Below are 18428 nucleotides of genomic sequence, written 5' to 3'. Positions count from 1 at the left end.
TCACGAGCTTGGAAAAAGGCACTCAGATTGATATCTATAGCTGCTGTGGTGCTGCGAGGCCGTTCAATATACACAAAAGTAATCACTCAACTAGATTCTGCATGAAGACGAAGACACCGACCTCGAACATTGCGGAACATACTATATCGCCCCGTCCTAAAAACTGAGAGGACCGAGGCTAGAAATAACTTACTCGTTGAAACTGATGGTTTGAACACTCTAGGCGCCGCCGAGTCCTATACGCTGTTAGTGATGCCATTGAACCCTGAAGAATGAGTAGTCAACTCACCTGCAGCAAGCGCAAGGTACCAAGTCCGTGTTGCTCCCCCATCGATCACACTATAGTCAAAGTTCGGTTGCGCGAAGAAATTCCAGGATGAAACTGGGTCGATAAGGGCAAGGTTTGCATACAAGACCCCTTTCCATCCAGCTTGTACATGTTCTGCCGGAGCTGCAGCATTGGTTGCAAAAAGGGCATCCCACTCTTCCTTGACAAACTTTTGGCTGCGCACGTATGGCGAGGCTGGTAAGAGCGGCAGCATGTGAATCCTATCCAACACATTAGCGACTTGGTTCTAGGCGATTGAAACAAACCACCTGCAGAGCTAGATGGACAAAGCGTTCATACCCGTGAATATATTCTAGGTTGGCTCCAAAGTAGGTAGTGTGGTCCACCTTGTTTTCGAATAACTAAGTCGGTGTCAGTATGTCCCTTGTGATACTCTAGCTCCATCACTTACTATGCCCGTCACTTTATTCGGAACAAACACCGGGGGTTGATTCTTGTTGTCGGCCTCCATGAGGAAATAATTATGGAGGCTCCGTCTCAAAATCCCTAGCATCAAGTTCCCTCTTGCTTCCATACTGGCATCCCCAATGGTCTTACCCCACATTTTTAGAGCATAAGCAAACATCGCATCTTCCGATGTCGACTCTTCGTCTTTCCCGTCGAATGATTCAAAAAGCCCTTTAGCCCATGAATGACCATGGAACCAGTCGAATCCACGAGAAAAGGGGAAAAGGGGATCATTGGTAGCGGCATTCCCTGCATCACGGACAAGCATATTGACCCAATCTTTGTTGCCTTGGATCCAAGATGGATCAAGGGACCCAATAATTGCAGCGGCATGGATGAAATAGCCGTAGTGAAAATGGTGGTCATTGTAATATGTGTTTCCAAAATCCGCACCAGAATCACCACCGTCATAACTAGCAGAAGACACTACTCCCTTCCATACATTGTCGTACACCAGGGGAAACTGCTGCTTGTTATCAATAAACCGAGCGAAGGCCGTCTTCAAGTCCTTCAGAGCAGGGGCTGCAAGGTCGGGCTTGCCACCCAATTTGTCCACGGCGTATACGAGCGTAGCGAATTTGCTGAGAGCTTTACCGCTGAAGTACATGCTATTCAAGTTGGACTGATTGCCGACGTCCTGCTGGAGCTCTGTTGGTGCCACATCTATGATGACTTTTTGGGCCGCCGGAGAAATTGTGTCGACGCTGCCTGCGGACACAGACCACGGTGCGAGTCCCATACCAACAGGTAGGTTCTGTTCCACCATTGACCAAGATTCTCCGATCACCGCGGTTGCATTGCCCTTCGTGGTCGTGCGCATCGTAATATTAGTCAGGCGGTCATGGGTAGTTTTGTCAAATGATTCCACGTGGTGTGGCAGAGCATACATCATCAATGGGGTGCCGCCTTTATCTTTGCCCTCCTTCCCCCAGGTGAGGCTGTATGTGCCCGTCTCACCAGATACAGCACCTTTCACCCAACCTTGTGTGGCATAGACACCAGACGAATTGTCGAATAGTTTCTCTCCCAAGGTACCTGATGGGTTCTTGGCCACCTGCACTGTTCCTGACCAACCAGGAGGCCCACGCAGGTTGGTAGTGGACTCCAGATGGAGATTGGGATCTTTACCATCATCTGGGGTTAGGTAAAGAAGCCACTGGGTCCCATCTGCAAGGTCCACGGTATATTTGAAAATACCAGCCCGTGGAGAGCCAGCAGAGACCACTTTGCTGAAGAAAACGCTGCTCTGAATGACGGGCTGAAGGTTTGAATATATCCCGGTGACAAACCCCATGCCCTGTACCACGGGAAAGGTGATCCTTTCGGAGGATCCACTTTGGGGTTGCAAGACAGCGTTCGCCGAGAATGGCAGCGGGTTCTCTGTCATAAGCACGGTAGAGTCCTTTAATTCCGTTGCCGATAATATAATCGACTGGATACCAATAGGGTTCACATAGTACTGAACTGGGCTGCCTGGTATCTTGTCATTCTTTGGCCCCAAAGCAAGCTTGTCTACCTCAATATGTGAGATAGCTATGCCGTAGCTTTTCGCATTTCCGTTCCCCTTTGCCCACGCAATCCCATATGGATGGGTGAAGGTTGTATTGGTTTGAGTCCCTAGGAACAATCCAGCATAGAACTTATTTGTTTCAATCGGGTCCGTGTTGTTCATCTGATAAAGTTAACCTGGATACAATCCTCATATACTGGGGACCCTTACTATGGACGCCCTAGGAACTGGGTGGTCATTCCGGGACTTCACGGTTCCGGGAATCGGGCCGGTAGATACTGGCACAAACACATCTTGACCGTTGACCATTGTCGGCATGCTTGTGCTGGTTGATGGACTTGGCTCAATGGGCGTAGAAGTATCTTGAGTCTTAGCTGGCTGACTCACGACGCTACTTGTACTACTCGAACTCGTAGATACGGGAACTGAGATGGAATTTGGAGCGGTGGTAGGCGATGGAGTGGTCTCCGCAGGCCCGTTTATTGTTTCCTGCGAATGTAATGGGGCAGATGGTGCAGGCGTAGCTACTGGAGACGTAGCCGGCTTTTCTGAAGTAGCTGGTAATATGCCGGGAAGTAGATCGTCTAACAACGAGACAGGGTTATATACGTTGTTGAGAAAACCGCCGAATCTATAGGGGTCCTCCTTTGGGTCAGGAGTAGGCTTCTGTAATTGATGGCCTTCTCGTTCAAGGATGGTTGGGTAGTACTGTCTAGTGTAAGTAGGTACATCGCTAACGGTTTAATATGCGCTTACACCTTGCGTCTCAGCCACCAGTAACCTGGCGTTCGCAGCAGAAGGAGGATACTGGGTTTTGAAGGAAGTGGTCGCTTCCTGCGTAGATGTTGGGGCTGAATGTACCGTTTCTGCAACAAGTAGCCCGGTTAGTATGAACGCAGACTGCCATCTAGATCTTGACTGCATCTTGAATGCGCCACAACAGACGTAGCCCGATGAATACCAAAGTGACTACTTATGCAACCACAGGCAAACAGACGAGACAAACAAAAGCAGATAACAATCCGAGTTGGCTGCTAATGAAACAAGAATAGATCCGAAGTTCTTTTTCCACGTCCGGTAAGGGGGTATCTTTGTTACAGATTCATGAACCCTCGAAAGGATCCAAGTATCCACAGAAGTTCAACGAGTACAAGACTTCCAAGACAGAATGCAGTCACAGGCCCTTAGCGGTAGCCCCAGTAGTGACTATGAAACTTGATGATGAAACCCGTGCGGGCTCACAAAAAGTCATCCGAAGTATACAGCAGCCCAGACTCTTGATGTTGAGGGGAGGTAGTAGAGAAAAAATGACAACAGCAAGAGAGGCAAAGAAATTGCTGGAACGAGAAGGCCATGCATGAAAAGATTAAAAACACTCACAATATAGATGTGGCTTACCCCCAGGAATATAGCTAAATACCAGTCGCACGTAGCAAGAATGTAGGCAAGTCCGAGCAGACAACTCCGTTACCGTGTGAAGGGATACCAGATGACACAGCTGTCTGCAGTGCGTTGCCTGCGATGTGTAACGAGAATGCCGATCTACATGGATGTCAGTATAGGAGGTGAAAACAAATACCGCTGGTGGGCGCCCAAATAGGAAGAGCAATGTAGGAGTCAACAATGGAATGCGCCGATCGAACTACTAGCGTGTTCTGCCACGCCTCTCTCCCCACCCACGGGTATGTATCCAATATACATGACTTACCTAGATGATAGAATCGATCGCCTGATTGGCTTCAAGTCAATGGTATGTCGTTGTTTGATGGTGGGATGCATCGAATTGAATGATCTTGCATGTTGCCGAAGGAAGCGGGAGCAGATGTGGAGCAAACTAGGCGACTAAAATACTCTAGACTCTTGGTTGTGAGAGCAAACACACGTGAGTCTCTGAATATACTTGAAAATGTCTGCAGGGTCCAGTACGAGACCGGGCCTTTCCCACGAGAACGATTACCATGAAGAGTGTCGTGAGGTGTATTTCAATCGAGGATGGCAATGGATGGGTGAATGATACACGGCGACAGTTCCGAAATCTTGGAGTGGATCGACATGACCGTCCATGTGGCCGACCACGAAGGCCGGTCTCCACCAATTCCCTTGCAGGGTGAAAATTAAAGTGTTGGGGTTATGTTACATAGATTGAACTCGAGGCGTAACGCGGCGAGGTACAGATGACGCTCGTGGCGCCTGACGGACGATAGACGCCTCAGGCAGGGAAGAGCTCACCCGACCCGATCACTTGTCCCACTACGATTGATATAGGGCTCGATACCTCCTCTCAAAGGTTGCTAGGTACCTTACTACTATAAGTGTATTATATAATCATATTCACAAGGGTCTCTACACTGGATATCTACAGGGGGGGGGGGGGGGGGCATAGACTCAAACTATTATCGCCAAATGTAAGCCCAATGCAAGCTAAATGGGAATCATAACTCTTTTTCTTATTTTGGCGGTCATTCAATCAAATGACAGTGCATCGTGATGTAGGCCCTGCAGTCTAACTATTCATACACCAGAAGGCAGAATGACAAGTAAAATAGAAGGCCAACGGTGTCAGCGAAGGCTAATTGCACTTCGTACGCCACCAACCGTCCTGTAGCCAACGTATTGTGATTAAACCATAGGCTTCTCCATCGGCTTGATGACGCCCTGTTTGATCATCACACGAGGCTTGGTTGCATTCTGCAAAGTTTCCTTCGTCGACCACTCGGGGCCAATCGGTAGACGGAGAGACCTCTCGTACTGTTGTCTGGACTCGAAGGGGTGAGGAAGCTGAGTGGCCAGGTATTTGTTGTTCTAGATGGAGAAGTGAAATGTTAGCATCTGATGATCGATCGGTAATGACACATCGCCTCAATCAGAGTCGTCTTACCTTCTTAACACGTTTCTCGTTGATTATGACGCGGGAGAGTTTGGCGTCTTTTCTGTTCTCAGGCTTTACACCTTCAACAGTGGTAAGGAATCGTTTCTGTCGCTTCTGCTGCTTCTTACTGATGCCATCACCCGCCCAATTGCCCCAGCCTGGCAAGGTATTATCAATCACTTGGTCATCTTCCTCCTTGATAGTGTCATGTTTCTCTTGTTCAAAGTCTTGCACAACCTCATCCCCAGCAAATGCTCTCTTGACGAGATCATGGTTCTTGAGAAGCACGGGGACGTTGCCGTCATCATCACTATCATCGCCCTCGTCCATATGTTGCTTTTTCGGAGGCATGGCCGGCTTCTCCTTCTGATTGTTGGGTATGGACTTGGACTTCGTGTTATCAGGTTTCCCTCCATCCACAGTGATGTCAAGCCCCTGCTGTGAATCATCCGCTGTTGTTCGGCGGTTGTTCCTACTCGTCTGTATCAACCATGGATTTTCATCTTCGGCAGCATCTTCTGTCTGGCTGAAGGACCCAGATATGCCACGTGCGCGAGACTTCTTATCAGATCCTGCTGGTTTTCTCTTGTCAGGCCGATTGACTACAATGTCAACATCCTGTTCTACCTCGGCAGCTCGAACATCTTCATCATCTGATCCTGGGGCCTCTTCGAACTCATTACGAGCCTGTGATTTTGATTTGCTCTCTGTGGCCGACTTCGAATCCTTAGAATGACCGAATTTACGTCGGCCAACCTCGGACTCGGCTTCTGACAGGTTTTCTTCTCCATGGAGTTCACGATTGAGACGTCGGATTTCAGCGTCGTTCTGCGCTTTGCGTGCAGCCTCCGCGTTCTGCATGAATTTCATCGAAAGCAGCTTGGCGTGAGGACCCTTCATTTCTGATTCGACATCACTGCCATGCTCGAGCTTATCGAGCTTCTCGCGAAGTTTACGCTTCTCCGCATCAGAGCTATTTTCTTCATTCCAAGGATCATCATCATCGTCAGATTCTGAACTCGACGAACCCAGATAGTCTTCGTCTCCATGCGATATACGCTTTCCTTCGATTCGCCGTCGTAACTCTTCCTCCTTCAAGGCCAAGTCGGCTGTGCCAAGTCGGGCTTCCTCATCCCATGCAGTCCGACCCGTCTGTTTGAGGCTCTTGGCCCATTTACTGTCCTTATGTTTTGAGCCCATTCTCGCTTCTGCCCTGCGCCGTTCGTTTTGCTCTCGTTCTTGTTCATCAATGTCCACGCCGGCTTCGAGAAGAGCCTGCCTTTCCTGTTGCTCTAACTTCTCTCGCTCTTTCCGATGCACACGACGGTATGACTTGCTCTTGATTTTCTTGATCCGTTTGGCTCGCACTTCTTCTCGGAAAAGCAGATCACGTCGTTTTCGCAACTCTGCTCTGCGCGCCCGAATCTCCTCAATAGGCAGTTTTCGCGCTTGTAGTTCCTCGAATTCCTGTACCTGGTCTTCAGCTGATTTGCCATTGGCTTCTGCCAAGCCACTCTCGACTAGGATATTTTGGATAGCGCTTTCGAGGTCCGTTCGGGGCTCTGCGGCACCTAAGCGGTGCGTCTGATCGCCTTCAGGGTCGGGAAGGGGAAACATAAGGTGTTCCGCCCTGCGATTGGCCTTAACAGTCTCTAGCCAGCGATCCAAGGTTTCCTTGCTTTTCTCATATGCGGCAGCTCGGTCCAGCCGGTCTTGTTGGCGCTTTGCAAGAGGAGCATCGAGCTTTCCAGGAACGCCGGACGATTTGTGCGTAGCAATAGTGGAATCAACATGTTTCAGGGAGCTCTTCAAGCGAGAGTCTGTAATAGATGGTAAAAGGTCGGCCACAGTCAATTTCCGTGTAGACGATAATCCGAATTCCGTTGGGTTGCCATGTTCCTGCCCGCCATTTACTTTGCGCGTCGACTTCTTAGTAGACTCTGTCTCCATAGAGTTGACAAAATCTTGGAGTTTCGAAAGACCGTACTCATTACCAGTATCCTCGTTGTCAGAGAGCTCCAGCTCGCTCTCATCACCGAAACTGCTATCGTCGTCGTCGCTTTCGGAGTCGCTTTCCTCTGAGTGACTATTATCATCAAATTCCTCGGCTGCTCTCTTCGCCTTCGAGGACTTTTTCTTTTCTGCTTCTTCCTCTTCTGCTGTATTCATATCCCAAGCTGTGATCAAATCCACTGCATCTTCGCCAAGATCATCTTCATCTTCGTCCATTTCGCCATCTTCAGATTCTTCCACATCTTCGGACAAGTTAATCTGGCGACCACGTTTCTTTGGCTCGGGGCCCTTTCGCTTCGGTTTATTCGAAGAACTTCCCCGGAAACTGAAGCCTTCGAATCTTTCCTCATCACTAGAGCCCATGGCCTCATCACTGTCCAGTTCGCTATCATCGTCACTATCGACCTCCCCAAGTCTCCACTTGTGGCCTTCCCCGTCACTACCGCCGTTTTCACTCAGATCGGATGACTCGTCACCTGTCCGACGACGCTTGTTATCGGGCTCGTCTGAATCGTCCATGTCGCGGCCGGAATGCCGCTTCCGCTTGAATAGATCATCATCATCGCCTAAACGGTTTCGCCGAATCTTTGGTTTGATGGGAAATTGAGCCTCTGCGATAGCAAGAGCATTCAAAGCTTTGCTAGGCTTTTTCTTTTGAGGTTGCTTTTTAGCTGATTGATCTCGGGGACCGCGCAACTGGGTTTGCTTGCGGGGCATTGTTGCGGGACCTTCAAACAAGTATTAAGAGGCAAGATCGTATAAAGAATGTATTCACGATCTTAACCATAGCCCTGAGAGCTTCGTATGCACTGCTCAACAAATAAGAGTGTGGCGTGTGGTAGTTGGAATATTGTTTTTTTTTTTCCCTTATCCGCAGATCAAAAAAAAGTTCAGGTTCTTGGCGGATAATGGACCTAACTTGGCCTTAGCGCCGCCGACTTTCAAATCTTTCCTCCGACTCCGACATTAGTATCATTGCACGTCTCCGCAAATCCATCCAGTAGGTTCTGCTGGCCAATTGCTCATAACTCCTCCACAATGTTCAAGCCTTCACAACCGATGATGGCGCGACTGCGCTTGACAACCAAGCAGGTCAATGGTGGCTACTATAAAGGAAACCGCACCGGCGCGATGGGTTATTTCGCGAAGAACGGCTCGTATGTGATCGACTGGAAAAAAGTCCGAACCTTTGTTGTTCCTGATAACTTGGATGAATTTAAGGTATGGCCATTGATCGTTTTCACTATGTTGTTTCCTAGATCTGGATAGTTGACATATGACTACAGCTTACCCCATTCGTCACGCAACGCATGGCCCCAACAAAGTCCAAATACACCAAAGACATGGAGAAGGATAGCAAACTGATTACAGTTGAACGAGCCTTTGGCGGGAAGGACTACCTTGATATGTGGGCTTCGGACAATGGCCAAGAGGTACTTGAGCAGGAGCGACTCGAACAACAGACACCCCATCACTAGTCTATTTCACCCAGGGATTAGGGAGATATCGGTGGGAGCTAAGGCAGGCCATCACAAGAGACTGCGCAAAGAAATCCTCAACCTCACTTCAACCTCTCGCCTGCGCACACCACTGGCCCACTTAAGGCATCACCGTTACCCGCGCCTACATCGCTTGATCTGAACGCTTTTGTATTATTATTATATTGTACTGTATGTGCGGTGTATGGTGATTTGGATAGGCTCGTGCTATTTTCAGGGAAAACCACCCCATTTTTTCACAAGATACCAAGTGGCAGGGAAGGAAGCAATGTCTCCTGGCTACTGTCACTACACCTCTTGGAATTTGTATACTCTTTTGCGGGCGCATTTCTGGGTTTTGCATCTCAGCCTCTTCATTTATCTTTCTTCAGCCATGTCATATAGAAAGACTTTGTCAGAATACCAAATGAATTAGATGATCTGATGAATTCCCTTGCGGCGGTGTCTGCTACCATGGACTCAATATAAAACTGACTTGAGACTGCCCAAAGCTGCAGTGGCACGTAGGATGTTCTTCTTCATTACCGATAAGAAACGGGGAGACGCCTGGAAACAAATATAAATAGTAACAATGCCTCCTTAAACAAAGTAGGTCTTCTCACTCATTCCATTCATTATAAATCCCGCCGATGGAAGTTTCGGTGGCGCTCAAGTGCGTGGCAATAATTATTATCCGCCATAAGGTGCGTGGCAATACTCGGAAGCTCTCTCAGAAGCGCACTCCGTATGTCATAGCGCAACAACTCATCGGACTTCCACCATCTTTGCGGATCAAGCCAACTTTGCCCATTTGCGATATGGGGGCTCTCTTATCTTGCTTCTCATAATTTGCAGCGACTTTTCAATCCGTTGAACCTGGTATCTTGAATATCCCCAAAGCCCGAGCAAAATAACGGAGTATGTTCCAGTCATTCACGGGTAACTCTCGCCGTCCGCGGCAGGTTAATCTCGGAGGTCGCAATACGAACCCTTTCGCCGCATTTCCTTCCGGAAGACAACACCCTCATGGCACAGGGCCCCAGAATACTCTGGCAGTTGCACAGCAAGAGCGCCTACTAAGGCAACAAGAGAGAGAACGGTTGGGCGCGACCCGGATCGTCCAACGGACATGGCGGGGTTATCGAAGTAGGAAGATAACGTGCGGTGCATGGCGAGCAGAGTGGGATGTCACTGAGCAACAGAGGTCACAACTGCTCCTATCATTCGATGAAATGACCCATGATGCTGTACAGACTTCACCTCACTATGCCACAGCAGCAGAGTGTCTGTCGCAGTTACGACTGTTGGTACAGTTCCTGGACCCGCGGAACAGCGGTGATATCCTCCGGCTCGCCTACTTTTCAAAGGCATTCCAAAACACCCTACGCAAGGTGCCCACTATTGCGACCAAAGGAGAGTGGACAACGCCTCTGAAGCGCTTGTCAAGGTTGACTCTACGCGTGCTGCATTCAGCTACCGCTCCGACAGTGCCAGCGATTGCCTTGTGGCCTCTTCTCGAGTTATTGATATTTTTGATGGACCTCATCCCAAAGCAAATGGCTCGCTTATCTCAAGAATATTACTCTGTAATGGCTTCTCTCACGATAAATATAGACGCAATCTCCTCAAGGTGTCTTTTATCGAGAGATAACCTCGTTCAAGCTGTTCTAGCATTGCTTCGACCGATAACCGCCGAGACGCTCACTGCCTATGAATGGTTTGCAAGGAGCTACTTGACTGTTCCAGATCTCCCGGCGTACCTAGGGACATTGGATGGGCTTGCAAACAATATCAATTATAAATTGCTGACGTCCGCGTTCGAGCCCTTGCAGTTGCATTTAAAAGACAGCCCTCAAACTCCGTTGATGTGGATGCCCGCCTCTGGCTACTTTCGTATTTTATATTCTTCCATAGGCATGCTCTGGGAAGCCAGGCCGGATACCAAGCACCCGAGTCTGGTTTTGTGAAGGTTGTATCGGACTTACTCAACTCTACTGCTGTGCATATATCGCGACGTCTCGAATCCGGGGAGGTCACCGAATTTGGGGACACACCTGAAAGAGCACCATTGCATCCATTTATTAAGGAACAGCTATTCAGCCTTGTCAACCAGGGGAGTATAACCGGGTTGCTTTCTGAGTTGCAATCTAGTCACTTGTCTCAACGTGACCTGGCAGATTCACAATCTGATGCGTCGCGGGAGGCGAGAATCCTTGCAACATACGCCCTGACTCTTTTGAGGGTGTTTCCTCGGCGAGGCGATGACATTCGAATGTGGTTGTATTTGGGATCCGCTATCTCGGATGATCACATGGCCGGCCAACCTGGGTCGAGAATACCGGCTATCAAATATTTTTGGCAAGCATCCAGGTCCAGTGACATCTTCAATACAATAAGCGAAGATTCAACGAAGGTACTGTCATTACTGAAACCAGCCAGCGATACGAATGACGCCAGGCTACCAACCATGTCGCCCAAAGAGCGTGACGAAGAGTGGATGATCATTCTCCTCTTCCTTGAGCTGTATACGTTTGTCCTCAAAGTGATGGATGATGAGGAGTTTTTCTCTAGCGGATCTTCTTTCACTGCTTCTTCAAATATGAGAGTTTCATGGACCAAGGAGAGCGCTCTTCCTTTGGAAGATATCAAGGATATGACAATATTCTTGAAAAACCTGGCATTTACTCTGTATTGGAACTCGGCAGATTTGAACGAAGATGAAACTTTTAATGACAGTGCAGGGATTCGGAGTTATTTCAGCTCCTCTGTTCCTCCATCTGACACCATTTCAAGCGTTCGGGATCTTGAAATGAAAAATAAGGAAAAGGGGCTATCTGGTGTGACGGGGATCCCGCTCGACTATTTCAAAGGCCTCGTGACCGGTCTGTTGAGGATGATTCATGAGCGTGATTCACGACGCAAGTTCCTCCCTGATGGGCACTGGCTGATGACCAACCGCTTTGACATGGAAGGTTTTATCCCTGCTGTTGTGGCGGAAGAAGAGAATAGACACCAACTGCAGGACGAGGAAGAGGGCGACGAACAGGATGATTTAATGGATGATGCTTATTATGAACCGTCATTGGGACTAATTGGTACAGGACGTGCCCAACAGACCCGGCGAATCGAAGCTCTTAGACGACGTCAACAACGAGCAGCTCGCAGGAAACAACTGGAGGCGGTGGCTCCTAGACTCGAAATCCTGAGAAACATGCCGTTCTTCATTCCTTTTCATACCCGAGTGCAGATATTTCGAGAATTCATTTATCGTGACCAGCTGCGCAGACGACAAGGGTTCATCGACCCGGATGCTTGGCGTATGTCTGTAGCCCAGGCCTCGATGGGGCGTATAATCGATGGGCGGCCCGCGGTGCAGGATATCCTTGGCCGGCATCATGCGAACATCAGACGCGAGAGAGTGTTCGAAGATGCATTTGATCAGTTCTACGAACTCGGCGAGAGCCTCAAAGAACCTATACAGATTACATTCATTGACAAGTTCAACACTCCGGAAGCGGGTATTGATGGTGGTGGTGTGACGAAGGAATTTCTAACCAGCGTCACGAATGAAGCCTTCAAATCCATAAGTGACTTGAACTTGTTTGAAGAGAACGAGCAACATCTACTCTACCCGAACCCAGCTGCGGTCGAGCATCGTCGCGAGCTCTTGAGACAGGGTGGGCTTGCTGAGAACGGCCCAGACTGGAATGACAATATCCGCGATTTGCTCAGGCGGTATGAGTTCTTAGGGCGAGTTATAGGAAAGTGTCTTTACGAGGGTATATTGGTTGATGTGAACTTTGCGCCGTTTTTTCTGCTGAAATGGGCTTTGACGGGTGGCACGGGCTCGGCACAAAAGGAAACAGCATATCGAGCCAACCTTAATGACCTTAAAGACCTCGACCAGGGACTATATCAAGGATTGGTAAGCGATGGTTGATGATAGAGACAACCTTCCAGTCTGCCAGCTAACCTTTCTATAGTTGCAACTGAAAAACTACCCAGGGGATGTGGAAGACTTTTCTTTGAACTTCACCGTTACTGATATCATACCTCTTTCGAACGGGAGAAGTCGCACGATCACTCGGGACCTCAAACCCCACGGGTCAGATATACCTGTAACGAACCAGAACCGGCTCGTGTATATCTCATATATTGCTCGATACCGTCTTCAGGCACAGCCCGCTTTGCAAACAAACGCCTTTCTCCAAGGTCTGGGACAAATTATACAGCCTTCGTGGCTGTCGATGTTCAACCAGTCGGAACTGCAGACCTTGGTTAGTGGCGAGTCAGGGGATATAGACGTATCGGATTTGAGGCGCAACACTCAATACGGAGGGGTGTATACCATTGGTGACGATAGGGAAGAGCATCCGACGATCCAACTATTCTGGGAGGTCATGCATAAGATGACCAACGAGGAGCGACAGAAGGTGCTACGATTTGTGACGTCTACTCCACGAGCTCCTCTACTGGGATTTAGTCACCTGAACCCACGATTCAGCATTCGTGATTCCAGTGAGGACCAGGAGCGACTTCCTAGTACGAGCACCTGCGTGAACCTTCTGAAGCTGCCTCGTTATACCAACGCCGACATCCTACGGGAAAAGCTTCTTTATGCCATCAACTCTGGCGCCGGGTTTGATCTTAGTTGAGCCAAATTGTGTTATTGCTATAGAGAGCCGGGATGGTAGGTATGATCGCACACACATAGACGTACAGATTATCCATTGCGCACAAAGTGAATAGTTACTGGTTGCATAGCTGTGGCGTCCTGGCGCAATTTAACTTGATGCTTGTTATTTTCTCTTTATTCGCTTCTCTTTGTATGGGACCTCTTCCACCCGCGTATTTACAGTTGTCGGAGTCTCTGGACAGGTACTAGTATTAAGGGTCAAGTCCATTTAGTAATATTACGGCTCATGCAGATATATTGAACTATGGCTAATAATGTTATTTTCTTTCATTGAAATGTTGGTACTCAAACACACTTGAAAATGTGATGGTTGACCAATGTTGCGTTTCCATACCATCAGGATCCAATGAAGAGGGGGGAGAAAGGAATGTCAATCGCGATAAGCCCTATGCGTCTTTGATTGCAATCTCGTGATTTGCCGGTAAGAGAGCCACTGCACAATGCACAATCCCCAATACTGACAATCAGAATAGCCCTGGATTCTTGAAGCGGCAACATGCACTAGTCCTGTTTGGGATTAGCGTCATCTTGGGCCAAAGAGAGGAAAAGAAAAATCCTCTTGACTTTTTTTCCAGAAGGAAAAAAAAAACAAAAAGCAAGAAGGCGGTCATCGCTTTCTTTTCACTGCATCCGCTTTTTCTCTTTCTTTCTTTTCTTCTCTTCCTCCAAAAAAAAACCCTTTCTGCTGCCTCAACCAGCAATCTTTTTTTTCTTCTTATCCCTCTTCTACATCCTTCCCCTTTTCTTTCGAAAATTGTCGAAGAAAAAATATTCAAAAAACCCGAAAAATTTAGAAAAAAGACATCGCCCCGGTTTCTATACTTTGAGGCGACTTATTTTCCCAACTTCTTCGGACTGTGCGGTGTGTGGAAGAATTTCCTTTTGCCGCCTTTTCTTCATCCCTCGTGATCGCGTCCTTCGCATCGCCATTCCTCTTCATCTCCTCCCTTTTACTACCGACCCTGTGTGGATTATAGACTTAGGTCGTACGTCTATCGCGCTGACCCCAGTCTTTTCCCTCTGTTTTTCTTGCCGTGCCCAGCTGGTCTTGCCGATAGTGTGACCTCACACACAACAAAACAAGAGCATCCCATCTCATTCATTCCCCCACACACTCTGTCTGTGGCTTTTGCTTTCTCTCACTCACACCTCTGGGTCCATGTTCAGTGTTTGGCTGAGCATTGTGACGGGAGACCAAATCACTGAACTGGAGGAGGGGCACACACGTTCACCTACCTTTCCCACTCATCATTTGTCCCACTTTCGATAAGGGTTATCTCATACTAATCTTATCCTTGCATCTGTAGCTCAAAGGAAATAAAATTTAAAGAAAATCATCAAAATGTCTGCCGACGCCTCTACCACCCCCGCTGCCGACAGCAATGTCACCAGCACCCCCGAGACCAGCACCACTCCTGCTGCTCCTGCTGCCGAGGTCACTGCTGTTGAGAACACCAATGCTCCCAACGCTTCCCAGCCCCACTCTGCCTCTCTCTATGTCGGTGAACTCGACCCCTCTGTGACTGAGGCTATGCTCTATGAGCTTTTCTCTTCTATCGGCCAGGTTGCCTCCATCCGTGTCTGCCGTGACGCTGTTACCAGACGCTCTCTGGGATATGCCTATGTCAACTACAACAACACCGCCGACGGTGAGCGCGCTCTTGAAGATCTGAACTACACTCTGATCAAGGGCAAGCCCTGCCGTATCATGTGGTCTCAGCGTGACCCTGCTCTGCGCAAGACTGGCCAGGGCAATGTGTTCATCAAGAACCTGGATAGCGCCATCGACAACAAGGCTCTTCACGATACCTTTGCTGCCTTCGGTAACATCCTCAGCTGCAAGGTCGCCCAAGATGAGTTCGGCAACTCCAAGGGATACGGATTCGTCCACTACGAGACTGCTGAGGCTGCTAACAACGCCATCAAACACGTTAACGGCATGTTGCTGAACGACAAGAAGGTCTTCGTTGGCCACCACATCTCCAAGAAGGACCGCCAGAGCAAGTTCGAGGAGATGAAGGCTAACTTCACCAACGTCTACATCAAGAACATTGACCCGGAAGTCACCGAGGAGGAGTTCCGCCAGCTCTTCGAGAAGTTCGGTGAGATCACCTCCGCCACCCTCAGCCGTGACCAGGAGGGCAAGAGCCGTGGTTTCGGTTTCGTCAACTTCTCTACCCACGAGAGCGCGCAGGCCGCCGTTGACGAGATGAATGAGAAGGAGATCCGTACCCAGAAGCTCTATGTCGGCCGTGCTCAGAAGAAGCACGAGCGTGAGGAAGAGCTGCGCAAGCAGTACGAGGCTGCCCGCTTGGAGAAGGCCTCCAAGTACCAGGGTGTGAACCTTTACGTGAAGAACCTCACCGACGACGTTGATGATGAGAAGTTGCGCGAGCTCTTCGGACCTTATGGCACCATCACCTCCGCCAAGGTCATGCGCGACACCAACATTGAGCGTACTGAGACCCCTGAGTCCGACAAGGAGAAGGAGAACAAGGAAACCAACAAGGAGAATGAGAAGGAATCCCCAGAAGCCGAGAAGGCCGAGAAGGCCGAGGAAAAGCCCGCTGAGTCCGGTGATGAGAAGAAGGAGGACAAGGAGTCCAAGAAGGGCGATAAGAAGGGTCTCGGAAAGAGCAAGGGCTTCGGTTTCGTCTGCTTCAGCAGCCCCGATGAAGCCTCCAAGGCTGTCACTGAGATGAACCAGAGAATGGTCAACGGCAAGCCTCTTTATGTTGCCCTTGCTCAGCGCAAGGACGTCCGCAGAAGCCAGCTGGAGGCCAGCATCCAGGCTCGCAACACCATCAGACAGCAGCAGGCTGCCGCTGCCGCTGGCATGCCCCAGCCCGTAAGTTTTCCTTGACTTGTAGTTACAACTTTGCACTCCATGCTAACGCTAGCTCTAGTACATGCAGCCCGCTGTTTTCTACGGACCTGGTCAGCAGGGCTTCATCCCCGGCCAGCGTGGTGGCATTGCCTTCCCTCCTCAGCCCGGTATGGTGATGGCCGGTATCCCCGGTGGACGCCCCGGTCAGTACCCTGGTCCTTTCCCTGGTCAACAGGGTGGACGTGGCATGGGCCCCAACCAGCAGCTTCCTCCTAACTTCCAGGGCATCCCCATGGGCGCCATGCAGGGCCCTGGTGGCATTCCTAACGGCATGGGCTACCCTCAAGGCATGGCTCAGGTGCAGTTCGGACGCGGTGCTGGTGGCCGTGGTCAGGTTCCAGGAATGCCCAACATGGGTCAGGGTATGCGTGGCCCTGGGTACGGACAAGGCCGCGGCGGTGTGCCCGCTCAGCAAGGCCAGATGCGTCCTGGTCAAGGTGGTCGTGGACAGAACGCCGCTCAGCCCCCTGCTGGACGCCCCGAGGAGCCCGTTGCCGGTGGTCTCACCGCCCAGGGTCTCTCTGCCGTCCCCCCTCCTCAGCAGAAGCAAATGCTGGGTGAGGCCCTCTACCCCAAGATCCAAGCTCAGCAGCCTGAGTTGGCAGGCAAGATCACTGGTATGCTTCTAGAGATGGAGAACACTGAGTTGCTTAGCCTGTAAGTGCCACATTGGACCCAAAACGTCTTACGCTTCGGAGCAAATTACTGATATTGATTAATCTAGGCTTGAGGACGAGGAGGCCCTGCGCGCCAAGGTCGACGAGGCCCTGAGCGTTTATGATGAGTACATGAAGAACAAGGGAGGCGAGAGCGAGGCGACCGGAGAGGCCGGCAAGCCCAAGGAGGCTGCCAAGGAGACCTCTACCGAAGAGAACAAGTCGTAAATTTTGTGTCTCAATGCGTGATATCCACGGTGGATTCGGACGGAGTTTTTGAACTGGGTCTCCCGACACGGAAGTTTTGATTCACCTTATTCTATTTTTTCTTTTTTGATGACCTACCCTTATCCCCTTTCTCGAATTAACGATACTCTTCTCTTATTTCCTCTTACCATTTTTCATTATTTCCTATTCCCCGCTGGTCCTGATATCCCTCGGTTTCCAAAAGTTCTTTGTTTAGCGGTGTCACCTGCCCGTATCTAGTGAGCGACACAGTTTATCGGATCCCGATGCTTATGCCCACTCCCTTGTGTCGGTAGTTGTGTTATGGTGATCCTGTACAAACGCACACTGGAAGAGGGGGAAAGCAAAGGAAAACCACATACATATTGGGATCGGAGAAAAGTTGTTCGGATGCCATGACTTTCCAAATTTTCATGTCACGAAGAGGGAGGAAGTTGTGATGTCTTTGCTCTTCCTGTTCCCTAACCTTACATACCTCGTCCTGCTATCTGCCACGAGTGTAATATAGACTTATGACTTCCTCACGGGATGCGCTTCTGTTTCGCTGTAGCCGTGTATATCTCCATTCTTCCTCCCTGTCGATGTAGTAGAGGCCACAGGAGACAGCGTAGCAAAATAGATCAGACCATTGATTCCTATCGTTAGTCATAAAACTCGTCATATCAACCAGATAGCCTGTACAGTATTTATACACAATCGCCATCCCGTTCAAAAACTCGGATACTGCTGCCCAAACATGTCAAACAGATTATCAAAGTTCGCCCCCTGCAACAAATCCACCATATTCAGATCGAAATCCATCATACTATGCGAACCACCCTCCGGAAAGAAAAGCCGGTCCTCCGGACTTTGCACCGTAGTAGGAGACAACAACAACCTATTCCCACCTTGTACTAAACCCGGCGGATTATCCGACACTTGTATCTCATTAGAGTACGATATATTCGAGACGCCCAAACTAGGGTCATTAGTATTATCGTCCTTGTCGCTAGGATGCTCCGGTCCATCATGGGTCATCTCGAAGCTTGCAGGCCCTAGTCGAGAATTCCTCGTAACAGGATGGGAGTGCAGGCGGCGTTTTTTGCGGGTTTCGGGGTCGTTATCGTCCTCGGGTCTGTGAAGGCTTGGGACTGTGCTCGAGTGTTGGATGTTTCGGGATAGGAGGGTTAATGCTCGGTGGCAGTTTTTGGCGGTTTCCCATTGCGGAGACATGAGTTGGAGGAAGTCGAGGCATTTGGAGATCTCTCTGTTTGAATTGGCTTAGCTTTGGGTTGAGA

The 18428-nt window shown here is 49.6% G+C and overlaps 5 protein-coding genes across 5 annotated transcripts; 2 read left to right on the top strand and 3 right to left on the bottom strand.

Moving 5' to 3' along the window:
• Nucleotides 1–219: 219 nt before the first annotated feature.
• ANOM_004323 (endo-1,3-beta-glucanase Engl1) lies at nt 220–3230 on the bottom strand (the record flags this gene model as incomplete). Its single annotated transcript, XM_015549580.1, has 6 exons — nt 220–236; nt 290–549; nt 629–690; nt 741–2468; nt 2517–3014; nt 3063–3230. 6 exons carry the CDS (start codon nt 3228–3230, stop codon nt 220–222), a joined length of 2733 nt encoding a protein of 910 aa, XP_015408885.1.
• A 1695-nt stretch (nt 3231–4925) lies between these two features.
• On the bottom strand, nt 4926–7905 carry ANOM_004322 (UTP14 family protein; the record flags this gene model as incomplete). The annotated part of the gene is made up of 2 exons (XM_015549579.1): nt 4926–5108; nt 5185–7905. 2 exons carry the CDS (start codon nt 7903–7905, stop codon nt 4926–4928), a joined length of 2904 nt encoding a protein of 967 aa, XP_015408884.1.
• Nucleotides 7906–8226: 321 nt separating this feature from the next.
• On the top strand, nt 8227–13321 carry ANOM_004321 (IQ and HECT domain protein; the record flags this gene model as incomplete). The annotated part of the gene is made up of 5 exons (XM_015549578.1): nt 8227–8409; nt 8475–8621; nt 9596–10533; nt 10581–12591; nt 12650–13321. The coding sequence occupies 5 exons, from the start codon at nt 8227–8229 to the stop codon at nt 13319–13321; spliced, it is 3951 nt and encodes a 1316-aa protein (XP_015408879.1).
• Nucleotides 13322–14704: 1383 nt separating this feature from the next.
• pab1 (polyadenylate-binding protein) lies at nt 14705–17234 on the top strand (the record flags this gene model as incomplete). The annotated part of the gene is made up of 3 exons (XM_015549577.1): nt 14705–16210; nt 16269–16906; nt 16974–17234. 3 exons carry the CDS (start codon nt 14705–14707, stop codon nt 17131–17133), a joined length of 2304 nt encoding a protein of 767 aa, XP_015408878.1. The 3' UTR covers nt 17134–17234.
• Nucleotides 17235–17859: 625 nt separating this feature from the next.
• ANOM_004319 (uncharacterized protein) lies at nt 17860–18363 on the bottom strand (the record flags this gene model as incomplete). Its single annotated transcript, XM_015549576.1, has 1 exon — nt 17860–18363. The coding sequence occupies one exon, from the start codon at nt 18361–18363 to the stop codon at nt 17860–17862; it is 504 nt and encodes a 167-aa protein (XP_015408867.1).
• Nucleotides 18364–18428: the final 65 nt, after the last annotated feature.

The sequence above is a fragment of the Aspergillus nomiae genome (genome assembly GCF_001204775.2).
Source record: "Aspergillus nomiae NRRL 13137 chromosome Unknown contig00065, whole genome shotgun sequence".
Lineage (NCBI taxonomy): Eukaryota > Fungi > Ascomycota > Eurotiomycetes > Eurotiales > Aspergillaceae > Aspergillus > Aspergillus nomiae.
The sequence above is the reverse complement of the archived record's forward strand: the minus strand, read 5'-3'. Positions and strand labels throughout refer to the sequence as shown.